The sequence below is a fragment of the Phyllostomus hastatus genome, unplaced genomic scaffold (genome assembly GCF_019186645.2).
Source record: "Phyllostomus hastatus isolate PE091 unplaced genomic scaffold, TTU_PhHast_1.1 phas_scaffold_78, whole genome shotgun sequence".
Classification (NCBI taxonomy): Eukaryota; Metazoa; Chordata; class Mammalia; order Chiroptera; family Phyllostomidae; genus Phyllostomus; species Phyllostomus hastatus.
The window spans coordinates 581346-601994 of NW_025334041.1; the positions used below are offsets into that span (position 1 = coordinate 581346).

General features: G+C 66.8%; 1 protein-coding gene and 1 long non-coding RNA gene across 3 annotated transcripts; one reads left to right on the forward strand and one right to left on the reverse strand.

The window, feature by feature from the left end:
- Window positions 1-8084: 8084 nt before the first annotated feature.
- Window positions 8085-11467, reverse strand: LOC123812055. The gene is made up of 4 exons (XR_006784479.1): window positions 11262-11467; window positions 10741-10927; window positions 10416-10550; window positions 8085-8408 (listed from the first exon to the last, which is right to left on the reverse strand). It is a non-coding gene; the product is annotated as an uncharacterized LOC123812055 (long non-coding RNA).
- A 4559-nt stretch (window positions 11468-16026) lies between these two features.
- On the forward strand, window positions 16027-20156 carry IGFBP1 (insulin like growth factor binding protein 1). 2 transcript variants are annotated; one of them, XM_045828073.1, is made up of 4 exons: window positions 16027-16493; window positions 17640-17758; window positions 18671-18799; window positions 19518-20156. In XM_045828073.1, the coding sequence occupies exons 1-4, from the start codon at window positions 16133-16135 to the stop codon at window positions 19638-19640; spliced, it is 732 nt and encodes a 243-aa protein (XP_045684029.1). In that variant the 5' UTR covers window positions 16027-16132; the 3' UTR covers window positions 19641-20156. The 2 variants fall into 2 exon arrangements, with proteins under 2 accessions (XP_045684029.1, XP_045684030.1); XM_045828074.1 differs by having other exon boundaries at window positions 19706-20156.
- Window positions 20157-20649: the final 493 nt, after the last annotated feature.

The following is a 20649-nucleotide window of genomic DNA, read 5'->3' on the forward strand; positions in this document are numbered from 1 at the left end:
GTTGAGTGACGGTGAGGCTGAGGGTGACACCTGTGCCCGAAGGAAAGCGTGGATGGGAACTTACCCAGAGCAGCGTGGTCAGGTGGGGGGACGTGGACATCACGGGGGGGTATGACAGCCGGATCGGGAGTCGGGGGGGGTCCTCATCAACAGGCCGAGCGGCAGTGCTGAGCTCGAACCCGAGTCGGCAGGCCGAGGTCGGGCCGAGGTCGGGCTCAGCAGAGGAGAGGCAGCGGCCGGGGAGGGGTTGACATTGGCCAGGACGCACCTCGTGACTGCCCTTGTGGGGAGCCCGTCACACCCCTGAACCAGGGGCAGGAGGGACGGGGCTGGAGCAGGGACCAGTGACCCAGAGCTGGTGGCTAGGGGGGCCCCAAGGCCGTGTGGGCGGGGTGGGGGGCACACCCTGGGGGCCCCAGAGCGTGGTGGAGGCGTGGGCCCAGTCCTGGTTTGTCCCAGCATGACGCAAGGCAGGGACGGAAGCGGCCCGGCGGGGCATCGCGCACCCACTGGACTCCCGGGGGAGCACCGCCTCCGGGACCTGCCGCCGGGCGGGACGGGCGGCGAAGTGTCTGCCGCCCTCCCACGGCTGCCGCCAGTTTTCCTGCCCCTCTCCACTCTGCGTTTCGTTTGAAAAGTCAATATACGTATCATTTTTAAAATACACTTTCCCTCTCTATTTTCATCGTCCACACCGTTGCAGAGCCCTGCCCCCTCTGAATAAGCCTGTTGTGTCGAGAACCGGTCGCTGTCCCAGCAGAGGAGATGGCCGACGGTGGAGGACACGGCTCCTGGGGGGGGGGGCTGGCTCAGCAGACACATCCCCCCCCACCCCCCCGCACACAGGACTCGGGGGTCGGCAGCCCCAGGGCCTGTCCCCTCCTGTGGGGACTGTCACTCCTTCCACATTGGGGACCTGGAGGTGGCCCTTCAGGGGGACCAGGTTTGCCACCCACACTCCTGCCGCTTGGGTGCCCCCACCCCCGCCTCTCAGCAACCCCGACCTTGCCCGCCTGTGCCGCCCACTGCCCCACCCAGCCTGAGAGTCTGTTTGGGGGCCTCTGTTTCGGGGTGCTGCATGTCAGAGAGCCCGTTTGGTTCTGCCCCAGCAGCAAGCTTGGCCCTTGTTCCTGAGAAGCACTGGGCTGCCCCACTGGCCTGGACGAGGGGGCGCAGACATGAGGCTTCTCTGGGTTTTAGAAGAAAGGTGAATCCCACACGTGTAGGTCAAGTGGGGGCATGAGAACACGCACAAGAGTAGAGCCCAGCTCTGCACCTGCGTGCACCCCCAGAGACATGCGCCTTGGGGGCTGGGCCGGGCCGGGCCTGGCAGTCCGAGCCGTGTCCTGTGCACCTGAAGCTCCCGGCGCCTGCTCCTCCTTCCCCACAGTCGGGGGGTGCCAGGGGCGGGCAGGAGGGCCCCTTCCTCCACCCCCAGGGAACGAACCCAGCGCCGCAGGCCCCAGAGGCCCGCAGGTTGGGAGCCCTGGGATCCCCAGCCCTCGCCAGGCCAGCGGGTCCCTGAGCTCCCTGGTCTTTACCTGCAAAGCATCAGCCAGCCCCCCCGCCCCCCACGAGCCACACTGGACTCTGGGAAGCAGGCGGTGGGCGGGGGCCCGGCTCAGCTGGGCTGGCGCGGCCAGGACCACACTTGGGTCTGAGTAACAAGGTCTTTATCAACAGCCCCCCCACCACCACCTGAGGGGGCACCTGCGGCAAGTCCCGAGGAGGGCGTGGGGCGTGCAGGTGGATGGACAGACGGACGAGAGTCAGGCCGAGGCCCCGGCGCCCGCTGGCCCCCCCGCGCTCAGTCGTCCTCCACGGTGAGCTCGTGCTGGGTGGCCTCCTCGATGCTCCAGAGCAGGCGGGCCTCCCACTGCCTCACGCGCTCGGTCTGTGGGGGCAGCGGGCTCGCTGAGGGGGGCTGGTGGGGACAGCGGCGCCTCCTCCGTGCTGCCAACCCCCCACCGTCAGCTCCTGGGCACCGCCCAGGCCTTGAGCCACAGGGGCTCAGCCAACCAGCCGGCACTGTCCCCGCCCACAAGCCAGGGGCTGCCACCCACGATGGAGCCACAGCCACCCAGACGCCGAGGACGGCCTCGGGGACGGTGGGGTCGGGACATGAGGGGCTGGGTCTGACCAGGGCACGGAGAGGTCGGGGGGGGCAGCCAGGGTGCAGTGGAGCTGGGCGGGGGGCTGGCGCAGGCAGCACCTGCAGATGGGTGTCTGAGTGGCCAGGGGATCATCTGTTTGTTGCTGTTGCCCAGAGGCCCCCTCCCCGGAGCTGGGACAGTGCAGGGTGAGGGGGCAGGATGGGCTCAACCAGACCACGGGGCGTGCGCCCAGGCCAAGGGGGACAGGCCTGGAGGAGGAAGGGACAAGGGCGGGGCCACTGGCCGGCCCAGGCCTCCCCTGCAGTTCAGGGTCCTCCCCCTGGAAAGCGTGATATCAGCAGCAAAGCCGGGACACACAGACAGCAGGACAGACCTCAGGGGCTGCGGAGGGGCCGGCCCAGGGTTCCTAGAGCTGACGGGTGGGCGAGGGCACCCAGGGCAGGGGCCTGACTGCCAGCACAGGGGAGCAGGGGGTGGCCGCAGGGGGTGGGGGGGGCAAGGACAGTGGGGGGCTCTCCGGGGCTCCCACGTCATCTGCCCCGTCCCCAGCAGTGTGCTGAGGAGTCTGGGGAGCGAGGGGACGGTGGGACACGTATTTGCACAGCATAAGCAAAGGTCCTCCCCCTGGGGGCAGGGGGACCCCCAGAGAGGGGCCCGGATGTCAGAAAGGCCAGTCACTCAGCGGCCTCTGGCCTGCGACTTCACCATGCCCAGGCCGAGGTCCCTCAGGGAGGGAGGGACTGAGGTCTTGCTCCCCACTGTCACAGGCCACCTCCTGGGGGGACCCAGATCTCCCAGGGGACAGGGACAGGCTGGGGTCGGGGACAGGCTGGGGCCGGGGCCTGCCTACCACAGCTGCCAGCTTCTCCGGGTCCCGGTGCCTCCGCCCGGCGGGGTTCGGGATCCCGGGCAACCGGGTGTTTCCTGTCCAGCTCCCCGGGGCCTCTCCCTGCTTCTCACGTTGCCGCTGCCGCTGCCGCCGCCGCCGCCGCCGCCGCTGGGTGACCTCAGCCGGGGCGGGTGGCTCTTCCTCAGGGGCCCAGGGGTCTGCCTCTGGCCCCAGCTGCTCGCTGGACTCCTCAGAGGCCCAGATGGTGGAAAGCCGTCTCTTCCGGACGGGGGACGGCAGGTCCCAGGAAGAGTGTGCGGACAGCAGGGACCCATCAGCAGGGCCCCCTGCCCGGCGGTAGAGGGCACGGCCCAGGGGGCTCCCGGGCCGGCGCAGGGAGCCCTCCTCAGGGGTGCTGTGCTTCGGGGCCGCCCCCGGGGACGGCCGTCCGGGCGCTGACGGCGGGCCCTCGTCCTCGGAGGAGCTCCACTCGGAGACCTGCCCAAACAGAGCACAGAGGTGGCTTCCTGGGGCGGGGGTGGGGGGGCCCGGGGGCTAAGCCGAGGGACGGTCACCGAGCCCGAAGGCAGAGGCGGCAAACACCAGGCCCGCAGGCTGAACCCGGCCTCCGCCGTGTTTCACGGCCCGGCACCTCGTTTCTCCCCGCGGCAGCGCCGACCTCCTGACCCTAGTTAGGGAGCGGTCACGCGTACACAGCCCTACAGCTGCGTCCGGCCCTCTGAGGGCAACCGCGAGGCTGATGTGCCCCCCGCCCCCCGCCATGAAAATGAGTTTGACGCCCCTGCCCTAAGGAAAGGATTTTTTATAAATGTTTTTGGGGGAAGAAAAGTAGAAGCCTTGTGAATGAGATCAGCTTAACCTTTAACCTCAGTCTGAACAGGCGACACCGCGACACACTGTGCAGGTGTCCGTCCAAACGTCCGTCTGTCGGTCAGGGAGGTCTCGTCGGGGACCGGGTGCCCTCCAGGGGAGCGGTCCCCGTGGGGCCGAGGGGCGGGGACCTGCCCGCGGAGCCGCTCCCAGGGGCACGAGGTCGGGCCCCTTCCCCCCTCACGGGACCTGCTCTGAACTGGCCACGCAGGCCCGGGCTGGCTGGGTGCTGGTGCTTGGACGGCGCTTTGGCCGGCCAGTCGGGGAAAAGCCCAGAACCAGAGGGAGCCCACATCCCCTATCTGATGCCCTATCCTGAAATAAGGGGTGGGGCTGGCACACTGGACTATTTTCATACTGTGAAAATCTCACAGGCCACTCAGAAAAGAGCGTTAAGAGAACCTCACACCACATCGCCCACCAGGAACCAGGAAGATGCCGGGAGCCCGAGGGCAGACACACAGGGGCGCGGGGGTGTGGGGCGGGGATTGGGGGACCGCTCCCTCGGCTCGCCCGAGTGGGCTTTCCGGTGGAGACGCAGCGCGGGAGCCGTGACGGGGCGGGGGGGGGGGAGAGCTGCATCCGACTAAAAGCTCCTCCGTGTCCGTGTCCGTGTCCGTGAAGCGAAGCGAGGCGGGGCCCCCCGGGAAGGGCACGGAGGCAGACGGCAGAGTCCGCGGGGAGGAGGGAGGGGGCGGCCAAACGGGGGCTCGCTTCCTGCCGCCCCGCGCAGGCAGCCGCTGGGGACGCCGCGGGACCCCGAGCCGTTTCTGGTCTGTGACGCTGCTGCTTTTAACCACCACAAGACGAGAGCCCCACGCGTTGGGCAGACGCCCTGGGAAAACCGAGGAAGGATAGGAACCTGAAGAAGTTCTAGAAGCAGCTCGAAAAGGATGTTCTCCTACCGGCGGGGCGGGCGGGGCGGGCGGGGCGGGGTGTCGCCTGGGGCCTGCTTCTCACCGGTTCGCGGCCGAAGAAGGAAACGAAGACGCCCCGCTGCTCTGCCCCGGGACTCGGGAGCCCCGGACCCATGTGGGGGAGGGGACGGGGGTCGCCCCACAGCGGGGCCTCTGGGCCGAGGCTCAGGCTCGGGGTGAAAGGTCGGCTCCGGTCCTCACCCGCCGGCCGTTATCTGGCTCCGCGCCTGCCTCTCGCGTCGGGCCTGCGCGGCAGGGCGGCGGGGTGGGGGGGGGTCTCTGGACAGCGGGGTCCGGTAGCGGTAGCGGCGCGCGCGGGGCCCCTCGCCCGCCCTGCCCCGTCCCCCCCCCCCCCGCGCCCTCGGGGCCCACCTGCGCCCCGGGCTCCATGCCGCTCCCCGCGGCGGCGGCCACCTCCCGGCAAGCCTGGTGCGGCGCCGAGGCACCCGCGGCGTCCGCGAAGCCGGTCGGTGCAGGCGCGCTGGGGCTCACCTGTGCGGGGCTTGCACCTGTCGAGCCCCGTGGCCGCGCAGGCGCAGAAGGCGCGGGGCGGGGCCGCGAGCCCCGAGGGTCTGCACCTGGCGGGTCCCCTTTTGACCCGAGTGTGTGTGTCGGGCCTCCGGGAGTCGGGCTGCCCGCGGACCCTCAGCGCGAGCCGCCGTTGTGCGCGCTCTGTGGGCCCCGCAGCCTCGGCATCGGCCGACCCGGGAAGGGCCGGAGGTCGTCGCCCCAACTCGGCTCCCAAGGCCGCCGAGGCCCCGACGTCCCGGCGCGTCCTGAGGGCAGCGCCAGGGCGGGACGGGCGAGCGCAGCGCTGCGTCCCAGCCTCCCTTCCGAGGGAATCAAACTCAAGCGATGGGGCCCCGGCGGGGCCTGCGGGAGCCCAGCCGGCCCAGCTCCGTCTCTGCGGACCGTCTCTGCGGACCGGACCGAGCTGGAGGGATGGGGGCTGGGCCGGGGGGGAGGGGTGCTCCCAGGTGCCGGGCATTAATGAACGGCTTTCGCTGGTTCCTGAATCCCAGGGCCCTCCCCCCAGGAGCGGGTGGGGGTGGGGCTGGAGCGAGGAGGCGCGCGCGGAGAGGCCGCCCTCTGGGAACGCTGCTTCCCGCACATCCTCCCCGGTGACCCCGTTTCGGTGACAGACGGGGGGAGCCCAGAGCAGGGCTGGGGGGGGCCTGATCAAGGTCACGTCGTCGTGGGACCTGGCGGACCTAGCTGGGCACCCCGACTGTCTGCCCCCTAGGTCCGCGCGCCCCAGTCCTGGCTACTGTCTAGTGGAAGGAGAAGTAATTCCAGACCAGAACTCGGCCTGGAAGAGGCCGCGTGATGTGGGCGGAGGGGTCTTGTCCACTGTTCTCTCCTCTCTGGGGGTCTGGCCGCGCTGGAGGCGCTATCCCCCTCCTTGGAGACCTGAGTCCCCAGCCCTACTGAGGCTCCGGAGAGAGTGTCCTGTCCAGTTAGGGTGGGCCCCGCCTGTGTGCATGCCCCCCCCCACGGAGGGGAGCCTCCCACCCCACTGTCCAGGCTCCGGGGGCCGGGGCACAGCCCTTCTGACTGCTGGTCGCTGGGGGCCCAACGCTTGAGGGTGCGAGAGGCCTGTGAAGGGGGGTCCCACCAACGGGGTGGGGGTGTCAGGAGTTGACAGCCCCCCCTCGTTTCCGGCCTCTGCCTGCCAGGGAGGTGGCGTTAGCTTTAAGAGCCCACGGGTGCCAGTGCACAGAGCGGGAAATGCTCACTGATTCAACCTCAGGGTTTGTGCAAGGGCAGACACACTCTGCCGCCAGTCGTGCGTGTGCTCACGTGAGTGTGCCTGCATGCCCGGGTAGGTGTGTGCCTGCAGGTGCACGCTTACGGGCCAGAGGTCCTCGGTGTTCGGTGTCAACGGGCTGTCCAGCTGACAGTCTAGTGCGATGTCATTTCAGAAATTGCACACGCACCGCACACACACTGCACACGCACCACACACGCACCGGACACACACACGCAGACCCTCACGTTCAGAAAGGGACCGAAGGAAACGGTAACACTGGGAATGTTTAGGTGGTGGGACGATGAACAAATTTTAGCATCACCTAAGTCCATTATCACTCTTTCTCAAAGGAAAGTGCTCACCACCACCACAACAACAAAAGACCCAAATAAGATAACAGATCAAAGCTCCAGAAACGATACGACTAAACGATGAAGAGACAGCCAACCCACCAGATGCACAGTTCAAAACACTGGTAATCAGGATGCTCACAGAACTGGTTGAGTATAGTTGCAAAACAGAGGAAGAAGTGAAGGCTATGAAAAGTGTAATAAAGGAAAATGCACAGGGAACCAACAGTGAAGGGAAGGAAACAGGGACTCAAGTCTATGGTTTGGAGCAGAAGGAAGAAAGAAACATTCAACCAAAACAGAATGAAGAAACAAGAATTAAAAAAAAAATAAGGAAAGGCTTAGGAACTTTCAGGACGTCTGTCAACATTCCAACATCTGAATCACAGGGGAGCCAGAAGGAGAGGAGGAAGAGCAAGAAACTGAAAACTTATCTGAAAGAAGGAGAATTTCCCCATTCTGGCCAAGGAAGTAGACTTCCAGGAAGTCCAGGAAGCTCAGAGAATCCCAGAGAGGTTGGACCCAAGGAGGAACCCACCAAGGCACATCATAATTACATTAGTCAAGATTAAAGATTAGGAGAGAATCCTAGAAGCAGCAAGAGACAAAGAGATAGTTACCTACAAAGGAGTTCCCATCAGACTATCAGCTGATTTCTCAAAAGAGACCTTGCAGGCAAGAAGGGGCTGGAAGGAAGTATTCCAAGTCACGAAAGGCAAGGACCTACATCCCAGATTGCTCTATCCTGCAAAGCTTTCATTTAGAATGGAAGGGCAGATAAAGTGCTTCTCAGATAAGGCCAAGTTAAAGGAGTTCATCATCACTAAGCCTTTGTTATAGGAAATGTTAAAGGGACTAATCTAAGAAAAAGAAGCCCATCAAAACTATGAACAGTAAAACGACAACGAACTCAAAACTATCAACTGAAACTAAAAACAAACCAACAAAGACAAAGTAACCAGACAATGAGAACAGGGACAGAATCAGAGAAATGGAGATCCCGTGGGTGGATTTCAGTGGGGAGGGGGGAGGGAGGAAGGGGGGGGAAGGTACAGGGAAGAAGCAGCATCATTGGTGGCATAAAATAGACGGGGGGGGGGGAGGTGAAGAATGGTCTAGGAAACAGAGGGCTCAAAGAACTTGTATGTACAACCCATGGCCATGAACTAAGGCGGGGGAGCTGGAGGGTTGGGGTGCAGGGCGGAGGGGGGATAAAGGGGGGAAAGTTGGGAAAACTGTAATAGCGTCATCAATAAAATGTACTTAAAAAGAGGACAATGCAAACATGTGCTCACTGAAGACACACTCGGGGATGTCCACGGCAGCCGCGTTGGCAAGAGCCCCGCCCGCACTGGGAACCGCCCGACGAACCGCCCGACCATCCTCGGCCGCAGGCGGGCCCGGAACACTGCGCGCTGCAGCGCCGCCCAGCGGCGGTTTCCAGGAGGGCAGCCTGCCCGCTCACCAGCCCGCGGCAGCGCTGGGGCACGTTTCTGATCGTCACAACTAGGGCGGCCTGAGGCGCTGGCGTCTCGTGGGTGAACACCAAGGATGCTGCTAAACAATAAAAACAGGAAATTGCTGTTAGTAAAGAATAATAAAAAAAATAGAGCCCTGGCTGGTGTGGCTCAGTGGATTGAGCGTGGGCCTGCGAACCAAAGGGTTGCTGGTTCGATTCCCAGTCAGGGCACAGGCCTGGGTTGAGGGCCAGGTCCCCAGTAGGGGGTGCACCAGAGGCAACCACACGCTGATGTTTCTCTCCCTCCCTCTGCCTCCCTCTCCCTCCCTTCTCCTTTGTCTAAAAATGAATAAATAAAATCTTTAAAAAAAAATAGAGCTTCCGGGCACAGCCCGTCATTTTCCAGATGGAGAACCGTGGGCAGCCGAGGGGACACTTTGTCCAAAGGCCAGAGCCTGTCAGGTGGGGGCTTCCTGGACACCGTCCCGGTGTCCTGTTTTCTCGCAGCGCCGGGCCACCCCAGGCAGTCCTGACCCGGTCCCCCTGACCTCCTGGCACACAGGTGCACTGCTCTGACCGCAGTGACGGCTCTTGTGTTTGCGTTCGTGAACGGAAACATTGTGAAACCTGCCCTGTGTGTCTACGGTCACATCCGTCTGGCACACGGTGTCACCTGTCCCCGGGCCCTTCCCCGCCGCACGGGGCGGCCGGCCCTCTGGGGAGAAGGCGGGGGTCTGGGAGCAGGGCCCCGGGGGTCGGGGGGCCCCGGGCTGGGCCCCCGGCGGGAGCTGGCCCCACACCCTACTGGACGCTGAAGGAGGGAAGTTGACCACCGCTCTCCGTCTTCCCGGGTGCAGGAGCGGGGGGGGGGGCACCCTGCAGCGCATCCTGTGAGGCCGTCGTTGCCCAGAACCAGATGCCGGAACCAGCCGGAGACGCCGCAAGGACGGAAGGGCGCAGCCCAGCCCCCCCCATGAACACAGGCGCAAAACCCTCCACAAAGCGTTAGCACGTCAAGCCCCACGGCGAATGAACACACTTCCACGCCCTGACCACGTGGGGCCCACCCCCACCTGCCCCCGGTGCCCCAGGCAGGCTCAGCACCCGAAAGTCAATCAATCACCGTGCCCATCCTGTGGACAGGTGAGAGAGTGTTCCGTGAGTGCATCGACAGATGCGGAAAACGCATTAAGAAAAACCCAACCTCCGCTCATGAGGGAAACTCTCGGACACTAGGGACCCAGGGGGAGGGCCTCAGGAGCACCTGCGAGAAGCCACGGCCACGTCGGACCCGATAACGGCGGGAGCGCGAAGCTTCCCGCTGAGCCCAGGCGCGAGGCGAGGGGTCAGGGCTCCGGTCAGCTTTGTGCCGCGAGTCCTCACCGAGGCCGGGGCTCAACGAGGAGACGGAGGGTGCACAGATGGAGGGGGGCGGCCGAGAGCCGAGTTGCACGCAGGTGCCTCGGCGGTCTGTGTGAGAAGTCGGGGAGAACCCAAAAACGACCTCCGGAACCAGGTTGCCCCCGCAAGGCCGACGGGTGCAAAGCCTATGCACAGAGTCCGTCCCTTCTGGGTGCGCGAGCAATGAACGAGCGGATCTGAAATTAAAAAACCCGACATGCGACCGTTTACATGCGCACCCCCGCGTGGAAAACGGGGGGGCAGTCACTGTAGCACAGTGTGCAGGAGGTCCGTCCAAGGGAGACTCGTCTCCACGTTGTGGAGGGGCCGAGCGCACGGAGAGGCCGTCCGAGTTCGTGGGCAGGAAGACATGGGCCGGCCGGGATGCTGGCCCTTCCCAGCACGGTCGACAGGCCTAACGCGACCCCCGTCAAAGCCCCAGCAAGTGTGGGGTTCTCGGTGCCGACGGCTGCCTGTAGAGTCTCTGGGGAGGCAGAGGACCCAGAAGGGCCCGCACAGGTTGGTGGAGACCGGGGGGAAGGGCCGAGGCTGGCTGACTCCCGGGCTCAGCGTGGCTCTGCAGCAAACCCCAGAACGGTCTCCGGCGTGGAGCGTGGCACGTAACGGACGGCCCACGAGACACACCGACCCGTGGGGTGGTTTGGGGAGCCCAGGAAGAGACCCCATAAATACCGTTGACTGACCTTGGATCAAGGAGTAAAGAAAGACAGTACGACATAGTCAGGCAGTTTCTTAATAAACGGCGCTGGGACAACCGGACACGCAAGGAGAAGAATCTTCAGCCCTGGCTGGGGTGGCTCAGTGGACTGAGTGCAGGCCTGTGAACCAAAGGGTGGCAGGTTCGATTCCCGGTCAGGGCACAGGCCTGGGTTGTGGGCCAGGTCCCCAGTAGGGGGCGTGCGAGAGGCAACCACACACTGATGTTTCTCTCCTTCTCTTTCTCCCTCCCCCTTTCCTTTAAAAGTGAAATCTTTAAAAAAATTATGTTTAAAAACTCTTCACACAGACCTTCGTAGACGTTGACTCAGAGCGGGTCACAGAACTAAACGGAAGCTGTGAGACGCCGACTCCTCGCAGACAGACAGGCGGGGAGGGGTCCGGGGCAGCCCTGGGCGCGAGGATGGCGTTCTCGGCGCAGCACCGGCCCCGCGCTCGATTCACAGGCCGGGCTTCGGTGAAACCGCGCCCTTCTGACCTGCGAAGGAAACCGTAGCCAGAGTGAGGAGACAAACCCCCACCAGGGGGGACAGTGGCCAGAGTCACATCTGACTGTTGACCGACACGCCAAAAACCCCTTAAAACCCAAAAGCAGGAAAACACACAACCTGGCCGATAAATGGCCGAAAGCCCCAACAGACACGCCCCCACAGGAGGCCACAGAGGGCACGGGGCCAAATCCAGACTCGGACCCGAATGCACTCCGTGCCTCTGTGGCGGCCGCGCCCCGGGAGGCGGGCTGGATGCCCCGACGAGGGGCCAGCGACTGCAGTGAGGGAGGCTGCCCCCCCTTTATTTTATTTTGTCCTCACCTGAGGACCTTTTCTTCGTTGCCGTAGGAAACGGGGGGCGGGGAGAGGGAGAGAGGGAAACATCGATGTGAGAGAAAAGCGTTGACTGGTTGCCTCCTCTGTGCCCCTGGACCGGGAATCGAACCTGCAACCTTCTGGCTGTGGGACGATGCTCCAACCAGCAGAGCCGCGCTGGCCAGGGCTGTGCTCCCCGTGTAGGCGCCTGTTTCTCCCTCTAATGCAGGAGGCTGGCTGCCCCCCCCTTTGGGGCCAGGTCCTTGCCCCTCACCCCCCACCCCCGTGCCTGGTGGGCACACCACGGCAGAAGGTGGGTGGGCAGGGGGTCCCGCTGCCCCGGGCGGGTCTGCTGGGGCTTGACGAGGGACCCTGCTGTTTGGGGGCAGATGGGGCCGTGGACTCCTTCAGGGTCCGGGCTGTGCTCACGTGACGGGAGCTGCGTGACTTCTCCGCTCTGGTGTGAGCCCGGGCGTGACTCCGGCGTGGGGGGCAGGTTGGCCTTGGCTCGAGGTGACGGAGGTGACGTCGCCGGCCGTCACCCAGGAGCTGCGCGGCCGGACGCAGTTTTGTTTTCTCCCCGGGGTTGAAAACAACGTCCCTCGGGGGGGGTTCCCCCGGGTTGCAGCACCCTCTCCCTTTGAAAGTGCGGCTCTGCCCTTGACCCCGGCGTCATTTTCGAGCGCGCGGATTGCCCAATTTTCCACTGCCCGGGAGGGAGCAGCAGGCCGTGGAGGCAGGGCCGGAGGCGGTGGGCGAAGGCAGGCCCCCAGGGTCTCAGCTGCTGGGGAGCCCCGCCTGGGCTAGGAGTGGGCGGGGGCAGCGCAGGCACACGGGGCTCACTGCGCCTGGAGGGCGCTGCGCCCATTTCCCAGGCCGGGACACTGAGGCCCCGGGCGTTGGATCCAGGTGCCGGCCCAGGCGGTCCTGCCGGGACCCACCTCGGGGCTCCCATCCTGGGCTCACTCCTCAGTGGCCGCACTGCAGTGCCCTGAAGGGGCCGCGCCCCCTCGGGCGGCCCCAGGGGCTGCCTGGACTTCGTCCTGGGCTTTTCTGAGGGGCAGGAGGCATCTGCGTCTCCTGGGATCCAGGGCGACACAGCCCATGGGACACACAGCCCACGTGTGGCACTCCCTGAAAACCTCCCCCGAGGACCCCCTGGCCCCCGGTGCACCCCGACTGCCCCCCGAGCTCGCAGGCACCAGGCCCCCACCTCGGACACCGGCAGCTCAGGGTGGGGAAGGCGAGTGGTTCGGCCCTGCCTCCTGAGGGGGCCTGGGTGGGGGTCCCTGGCCCCCAGGCGAGTGCATATTGCTGCCAGTCCGCACAGAGGTCCCCGCTCTCCGCACCTGTTGCGGAGCCAGGCTCTCGGACTCCACTGGGTGCTCACGTGGGTGGGGTGTCTGCCAGCGCCCTGGGCGTGGTGCTGGGCGGGGGCAACTGCAAGCCCCCGGCCCCGCGGGAGACACAGGCTGCTGCGGGCGTGTGCAGCTCTGCAGCACAGCCCTGACCCAGCCCGGCCCGGCTTCCGGAGGCAGAGGGGGCCCCTCGGCCCACCCGGGGCCGGGCTTCACAGGGAGGGCTTCTCAGAGAGGAGGACGTCCAGCAGACCCTGAGGGGGCAGCGGGGCAGAGGGGGCTCTGGGCGCCCTGAAGGGGCAGGGACACGGTGGAGCCTTAGCCAGGAGCTCATGGGGACACGGCTGGGCAGGACGCTCCAGGGCCCTGGCCCCCGGCCTGAGGCCGCCCCTCTGTGTCCACCCCAGGGTGTCCGGCCGCCCACCCGCCCTCTGACCTCCTCCGCTGGCCCTGGCCCCGTGGGACCATCCCCCCACATCCCACCGGGCGGTCCCCCCCTCCCTCCCTCCATCCCGGCGTTCGCCCCAGGTCCTGTTAAAGGGGTCGTGACTGGGTTTCTCCCTCTAGAGTTCGGCGGGCGGAGTGAACTCTTGTGGGTGGCGGGCCCCCGGCTCTGTGCCGCGTCCAGACAGCGGTCAGCGCCTGGCCTGCGGGGCTCCGGCATGCAGGGTCTCTGAGTGGGGGTCTGTCCTTCAGGCCTGGGGCCGGGCGATCTCCCAGGGCTGGCTCCTGCCCGCTGGCTCAGCCTCCGGGGGTGGCGGGCTGCCCCCTCCCCCAGGCCCAGTCCTCCAGCGTCCACGCAGGAAGAATCCCGGTCATTCCCGAACACGCCTCCGTCTCCCCAGCCCCCTGCCTTCCCCGCGGCGGTCTGCCCTCCCGCACTGCACCCCATCGGAGACCGGCCCTGGCTGTGCCTGTGGCTGCGCCTGCTCTGGGAAGCGCCAGGCCTGGCCGGGGCCGGCTTCCTGCTGCTCGCCACGTGCCCCGGACCCTCCAGTGACCCTCTTTGCAAAGTTCCCACGACACTGTGCTGTGAGCAGTCCGGACCCCGCCCCCGCCCCTCGCTCTGGGCCTGCACCTGCTGGGGGCCAGCTGGTCCGTGCGCCTCCGTCTGATGCGGGAAGGGGGGATCGAAGGCAGCACCTGGATGTGCGCTGTGCAGAGCGGGGGGCCGGGCCCCTCGTCTGATGGGTGGGCGTGGGAGGGGGGTGTGGCCAGAGCCCCAGAGATGGGAGAAGGACAGAGTCGGCGGAGTCCAGAGATGGAGCAAAGGACGGACCTGGGTGACCGGGAGACGCGGGTGGGGATGCTGGGGCTGGACGCTGAGCGGGGGTTCACAAGGCCGGGGCTGGGGGACCACGGTGGGGCTCCAGGGCACGAGACTGCAACGGGGTGGGGGCCGGACCCTGGGGCCCTCGGTTCAGGATGGCCCCAGAGATGACCACAACCTCGGGCACCTCCGTGAGACCCAGCCTGCCGTGGGGCGGCCACTGACCCCACAGGACGGACGGGCGGGTGGCCCACGGGCCGCCAGGGACGGTCCCTCCTTCTGCGCGTGGGGTCAGAGAGGGGGCAGCAGGGCCAGGTTTGGGGCCGTGTGTCTTGCTGCTGCCGTATGAGGCAGGCAACGGAGACGCAGGGCCGTCGGCCCCGGACGGGGGTCCCACTGCGTGAGGGGCCAAGCGAGACCCGGAGGAGGGAGGCCGCGACCTCCCGGCGTGAGCACGAGCGGTGACGGACGCCAGGCACACGGTGGGCAGCCCCGCCGTCGTTCAGGAGACGGTTCTGGGGGACGCCGCCTCTGCACCGAGGAAGCGGGGGGCGGGGCGTGGACTTGGGGGGCCCAGTCTTCTGGAGCCGGAGCCCCGCAGGGACCCGCGGCAGGCCCCGCGCCGCCTGGCGGAAGGCGTCCGTGCACGCCTCGGCCGGCACCGGACTTTGCTCTGGAAACGCAGTGACGAACATGACCCTGGACTTCCAACAGCATCCCTCTCACGACCTTGTTTTGGTGGCCGCAGGGGAGAGGCCGTGACCTGTCCTTGTTGACGAGCTGAGGGCCCGGGCGGCCATGGCCGGGGAAGGAGCCGGGCCCCTCCCGAGACGGACGGTGCGAGCACCTGGTCGCACGGGACGCAGCGTTCACTGGACAGTGCACGCCTGGGGGGTCGGGGCGCAGGCACGGCAGCCTCCGCTCTGTCTCCTCGTTTCACGCCCCCCACCCGGAGGTGCCGATGTCAGTTTCTCACACCTTCTTCTTCTTCTTCTTTTTTTTAAAGATTTTATTTATTTATTTTAGAGAGGGAAGGGAGGGAGATAGAGAGAGAGAAACATCCATGTGTGGTTGCTGGGTGCCGTGGCCTGCAACCCAGGCATGTGCCCTGACTGGGAATCGAACCTGTGACACTTTGGTTCCCAGCCCGCACTCAACCCACTGAGCTACGCCAGCCGGGCCTACGAGTTCTTCTTGAGTGTTAATACGCCGCAACAAAAGTGACATGCGCGTTCCTATCGCACGTCACACACACGCCTGGAGGTTCTCCTGGATGCGCACAGTGAACCGGGAGACCCCCCTCTGTGGGTCAGGGCGGGGCCGCCTGCCTTCAGGGGCTGGGTCCGTGAGCGGCTGCTGCTCTGGGGGGCAGGGGCAGGGTGTGGCGGGCGCCCCTCACTGTCTTGGGAAGCACAGGGACATTCCCTTGCAGCTCAGGAGAATATGCAAGAACTGGGAATTTTAACTGAAGAGACGGCCTTGCTGTCTGATTCCCGATGAGCCTTCGGTCTGAGCTGTGCAGTCGGAGGCAGCCTGGGGCCTGGGTGCCGCCCTGTCCCCCGGCCCCAGGCCCTCTGCTGCCCGGAGGTGCCGTCGCCAAGGTCTGGAGGTGCTGGGCGGGCCGCAGTGAGACCGAGGGGGCCTGGCCCTGGGACGGACAGACCGCCCCCCCCCCCCAGTCCTCCCTCCTGGGAAGGGCTGGGAGGCTGAGCTTCCTGCAGGAGGAAAGCGCTCCTGGGCTTGGCCGCCGCGGACAGCCAGGCCAGCAGACGCCTGGGTCCTGCTCTGCTCCCTCTGGGCCTCACCCCCCCATTTGAAGCCGGGGCGAGGGGGGCGCGTGGGGGGTTTCCTTGGCTCACTGGGCTGGGCTCCTCGCACCAAACACCACGGCCCCCTCCACCTGGCCGGGAGCTCCTGGTCGGACCTGCACTCTGGCCCCAGGTGGGAAGGAACCACAGCAGGACACACGCAGTCCGAAACCTGGACGCAAACCCTCCTTCCGCCCACGCTTGGCACGGGGCCTTGAGCGCAGGAGCAAAACAAACTTATTTTGAAAACAGCCCTCCAGCGCGATGCCCTGCCAATCATTAACCTCCGGGACAGGTGACCCGGCCGTGCCCTTCATAAGGCGCGCCCGGCGCCCAGCGAGCAGCCAGCTCCCAGCAAACGGCGACCACGGTGCTTGTCCGCCCCCGTCCAGCGAGCAGCCAGCAGCGAGCACCGGCCCCTGCCCGCCACCCCGCCCGACGATGCCCGCGCTCCCCGCCGGCCGCACCTGGCCGCTCCTCCTGCTGTTGGCCGTCCGGCTCGGCACGGCCGTGGGCGCTCCCCAGCCGTGGCACTGCGCACCCTGCTCCGCCGAGAGGCTCGCGCTCTGCCCGCCCCTGCCCGCCTCCTGCCCCGAGCCCGCCCGGCCCGCCGGCTGCGGCTGCTGCCCGGTGTGCGCTCTGCCTCTGGGCTCCGCCTGCGGGGTGGCCACGGCACGCTGCGCCGGCGGACTCAGCTGCCGCGCTCTGCCCGGGGAGCCGCGGCCCCTGTACGCCCTCACCCGTGGCCAGGGCGCCTGCATGCCCGCATCGGACGCCGCCGCGCTCAGCGCAGAGGCCACAGGTACGGCGGTCCCTCCACCTGGTCTCCTGCCCTGGGACGGCCGGGCGAGCCTGGGGCTCCACCAGAGCCTGCAGCCAGGGGGGCGCAAGCCGCCCGGGCCCAGAGCCTGGGGCCGGAGCCTGTAGGGTGTCATCGCACGGCCCTGCAGGGGGGTGCCCAGGGGCAGGGAGGGGAGATGGGGAGAGAGCCCGGAGCCCGCAGCCCACCCGGTGGTGAGGGTGGGCAGAGGCAGCGGGGCGCCCCCAGGGCCCCTGGTCCCCCTCTCTGCGGGGCATGGGCCACCGGGGCTGGGAACCCCTCCTGCTGCCCCCCGCCCCCGCTCCAGTGTTTGGAATGTCCTTTGTAATATACGTCCTGCGGAGACAGCCTGTGCTGCCCAGATGTTTACAGAACATAGTGTGAGAGTTGAGGCCGCGACGCCCCAGGCAGCAGTGTTTGATGTGTCCGCGCGGCTCAGAGCCTGGCCCGCGGGCCCCTTCCTGGAGGCGGCCGGGGTTCGCTCGCTCCCGGTGGGAAGCAGGAAGTGCCCCTGCCCCCACTCCCCACCTCCAGGCCCCACAGCAGGCCCGTGCACGGAGGGGACGGGGGACTCGGGCTTTCCTGTGGGTTCTGTGCCCAGAGCCGAGGAGACGGGTCGCCCTCGCCCCGGCCCTTGAGGGCGAGGGCTCCGCAGGCTCCCCGAGGACGGCCAGTCCCGGGGCGTTCTGTCGGGTGCCCATTCCAAACCCCTGAGGTCTGCCAGGTGCCTGCCGACCCTCCCCCTCTCGGGGTTGGGGGAGGCCCAGCGCCTGGGTAGGAGGGGGCAGCCCCCAGGCAGACCCCTCCCCAGCGGCCCAGCGCCGGCCCAGGTGGAATTTCGCAGACGCTCCCCCGTGAACGGGGAAGCTCAGGCCGGGCCGGGATGCAGCCGTGAGGTGCGGCGTCCTCCGGGCTCTCCCCGCCAGACGCAGTGCACGTGCCGGCCTCTGCCCGGCTGGGGACCGAGAGGCACGGTGCACCCTCGCCGGACCCGACCGGAGGCTCTGCGTCTTCCCAGGGCAGACGGGCGTCACCCCTCCCAGGAGCCGTCGGGGGAAGGGGAGCACCTCGGGGGGGCAGGTGCGGCCGTGGCGGGGGGGCTCACCGCCTCCGCTGTTGCATTTCCAGACGCCGAGGGCCCCGCGGCCCCGGAGACCACGGCCCAGGAGCAGCTGCTGGGCCCTTCGCGCCGGGTGGCGCCCTCTGGCGGGGACCCGCCCGTGCCCGGGAGGACCCCCGGTGACCAGGTGAGCGAGAGGGCGCGCAGGGGCGCCGACCTCCAGCAGTGGAGGGTGAGGCAGGGGCAGTGCCGCCTGGGGACCCGCGGGGCCCGCACGCCCGCCGGCCTCTCCCCGGGACCCTGGGCGGACAGACCCTCCCGGGGACGTAAGGGAAAGGCCGGGCCTTCCCGCCGCGCGGCTGCGCGCGCGTCTCCGAGTCGGGGCAGCGGACCGGACGCCGGCTGTTCTGCAGCCGAGCGCAGGGCTCGCGGCCCCTCCCCCACCGCCCCTGCCCCGCTCCGTGACCACTTTGAAGCGTCAGGGGCCGCCGCACTTGGCACATTCCGAGTCCTCTGCCGCCGCCGTCGCCGCGGCCCAGCCGCAGAACTTGACCTTCCCGGACGGAAACCGCCCGCCTCCTGGTGGCTCCTCCGGCATCTTTTCATTCCGCCACGGGGGGGCGACAGAGAGCCACAGCTGCGGTGGCTGGGGCCGATCTGGGGGCGGCGGGAGCAATGCCCTCCCCAGGGCACACCCAGAAAAGCGAGGGGCTGGGCCGCGAACCAGCCGCGCCAGAATCTCACCCGAACGTGCCGGCCGATGAGGCAAAGGTCACTCTTAACTCAGCCCCCGGGCGAACGCCTTCACCCGCACCTGACGGCTCCCGGGCACTCACTACCCCTGGGGGCGACGGCAGGCACCCTGGTCGGTGGCCAGAAATCTCTGGGGCTGAAGTCTGCGTTCAGAGGGTGCTGCCCTCCCTTCCGCCAGGCGGCTGGGGCCACACTCGCCCCGGGGTGCGGGGGCTCAGGGTGTGACGGGGGAAACCGAGGCAGAGCGTGGAGAGGCCCTCGGCTCCCACGGGGGCCTAGGGGTGCTCGGTGCAGCTGGGGGCACTCGGGTGTCCCGCCACGTGTCCCAACCAGACGCCTCTCCTAGGGCCCCTGCCGGCAGGAGCTGCACAGCGTGCTGCAGACACTGGCCCGGGAGCGGCAGGAGGCCAGAGGCGGGCCCTACAAGTTTTACCTGCCCAACTGCAACAGGGACGGGTTCTATCACAGCAAACAGGTGCGTGTCCTTGCCGCCCGGCTCCCACCCCTGCACAGCCACCCTCCCCTGGCACACGGTGTCCACCCCGGGCCCGCTCGCTCTGAGAGCCCCACAGCTGGTCCTAGGAAGTGAGGTGCAGCCCTCGGGCTGCCGGAGCCCGGGCACACCTGGGCACACCTGGGCAGGTGGGGCTTGCGCAGGCCCCGCCCCCTCTGGATCTGAGCTTCTCACCTACCACCCGGCAGGAGGACACAGCTCTGCTTAGGACATTGAGTGTCTCTTTTGGCTTCTGTTACCTTTTGCTCCCCGCGAAGGGGAAGGGCTCTGTAATCAAACACAAGAGCATTTCCCGACTCGCCCGATTATGAACGAGATCGGACAAACCGAGACTGTGTGCGAGGGACCCTTGAGGCCTCAGGGAAGCTCAGGGTGTGACGGGGGAAACCGAGGCAGAGGCCAAGCTCCGTGACAAAGACTCTGTGGCCCCCGCAGCCCCTCCGGGGGGCCGGGGATCACGCTGATTCGCACACACGTGGAATCCTTAACAACTCACTGGACACTCGACCGTAGTGTCCATTTTACGAGGGGAACCCGCAGGGTGTTGGGTTTGCCGCGGCCACGGTCACGGCCAGTGGGTGGTGCCCGCTGTCCCCGCGGTGCTGGGCGGTGCTGGGCGGCGGGAGCGCCGCGTCCCCCGCCGCGCCGGCTGCCCTGACCCTGAGTGTCGCCCTCGCAGTGCCAGACGTCTCTCGACGGGGAGGCGGGGCTCTGCTGGTGTGTGGACCCCCAGAGCGGCAGGAGGATCCCGGGGTCCGTGGAGGTCAGAGGGGACCCCGGCTGCCAGCAGCATTTCCACTGAGAGCAGAAGCAGCGCGGCCTCGTCCTCCACGAGATACTGCAGCGCACAACCTATTTATCCTCCAGGAGACACCCGCTCGTCCGCGTGTTTGTATATATCGGAGCCACGTTCATACTCCACGTACCGCCTGGTGTCCAAAGCTGTGGTTTATTTATTCTCTGTAAGTTTATTTTTCTACACAGGAACTTGTGCTGTATTAATTTATATTCACGAGACACTTCTCGCCACGTCGTGTGTAAATAGTTGTATTTTAGCTCCTTGAAGGTCGTGCTTCTGTTGGTAGCGAACTGGGGAGACTCTGGCTGAGAAAATGCCGAGTCAGATGGGTGGCCGTGACCTTGTCCAGCCGTGCAGGGCTGCGTGCTGCACCAAAGCCGCTCGGGGCGAGCTGGCGGGGGCGGCCGGCGATGTGGTCACGGCGAGAGGATGCGCGATGTTGCCGCACGAGCATGTGCGTCGGGTGCATTGTCAGAGGCGCTTGCACAGTGTGACCAAATAAAGTCCTACTCAAACATTGCTACTGCCACAGACTTTTTCTTAAAAAAGACTTTATTTATTTATTTATTTTTAGAGGGAGGGGAAGGGAGGGAGAAAGAGAGGGAGAGAAACATCAATGTGTGGTTGCCTCTCACACGCCCCCTGCTGGGGACCTGGCCCGCAACCCAGGCACGTGCCCTGGCTGGGAATTGAACCTGCGACCCTTGGCTTCGCAGGCCGGCCCTCAGTCCACTGAGCCGCACCAGCCAGGCTGCCGTGGGCTTCTGTGCGCCCTCCTTCCTGCACGCAGATCTGCCTCACAGAGGTCACCCCGGGACCCACGGCTCCCCCTGCCCAGCGGCGTCCCTCACCCCCAGGCCGGGTGCCCCTGCCACCTCCCGCTGCCCTAACTTGTCCGTTCACCCAGTCCCTTCCACTTGTGGGTTGGGCAGGGTTCCTCCCGCCTGATGCAGGACAGGGCTCTCCCCAGTCGGCCCCCTCGCCCTCTGCCTGCCCCCTGCGGGGCTGAGGG

What these genes read in the sequence shown, in the direction of transcription:
- IGFBP1 (XM_045828073.1), top strand. Translation starts at nt 16,133, where the DNA reads ATGCCCGCGCTCCCCGCCGGCCGCACCTGGCCGCTCCTCCTGCTGTTG. An exon ending in GCTCAGCGCAGAGGCCACAG is followed by an intron (nt 16,494 to 17,639) that starts GTACGGCGGTCC and finishes TTGCATTTCCAG; the next exon opens with ACGCCGAGGGCCCCGCGGCC. An exon ending in GGTTCTATCACAGCAAACAG is followed by an intron (nt 18,800 to 19,517) that starts GTGCGTGTCCTT and finishes TCGCCCTCGCAG; the next exon opens with TGCCAGACGTCTCTCGACGG.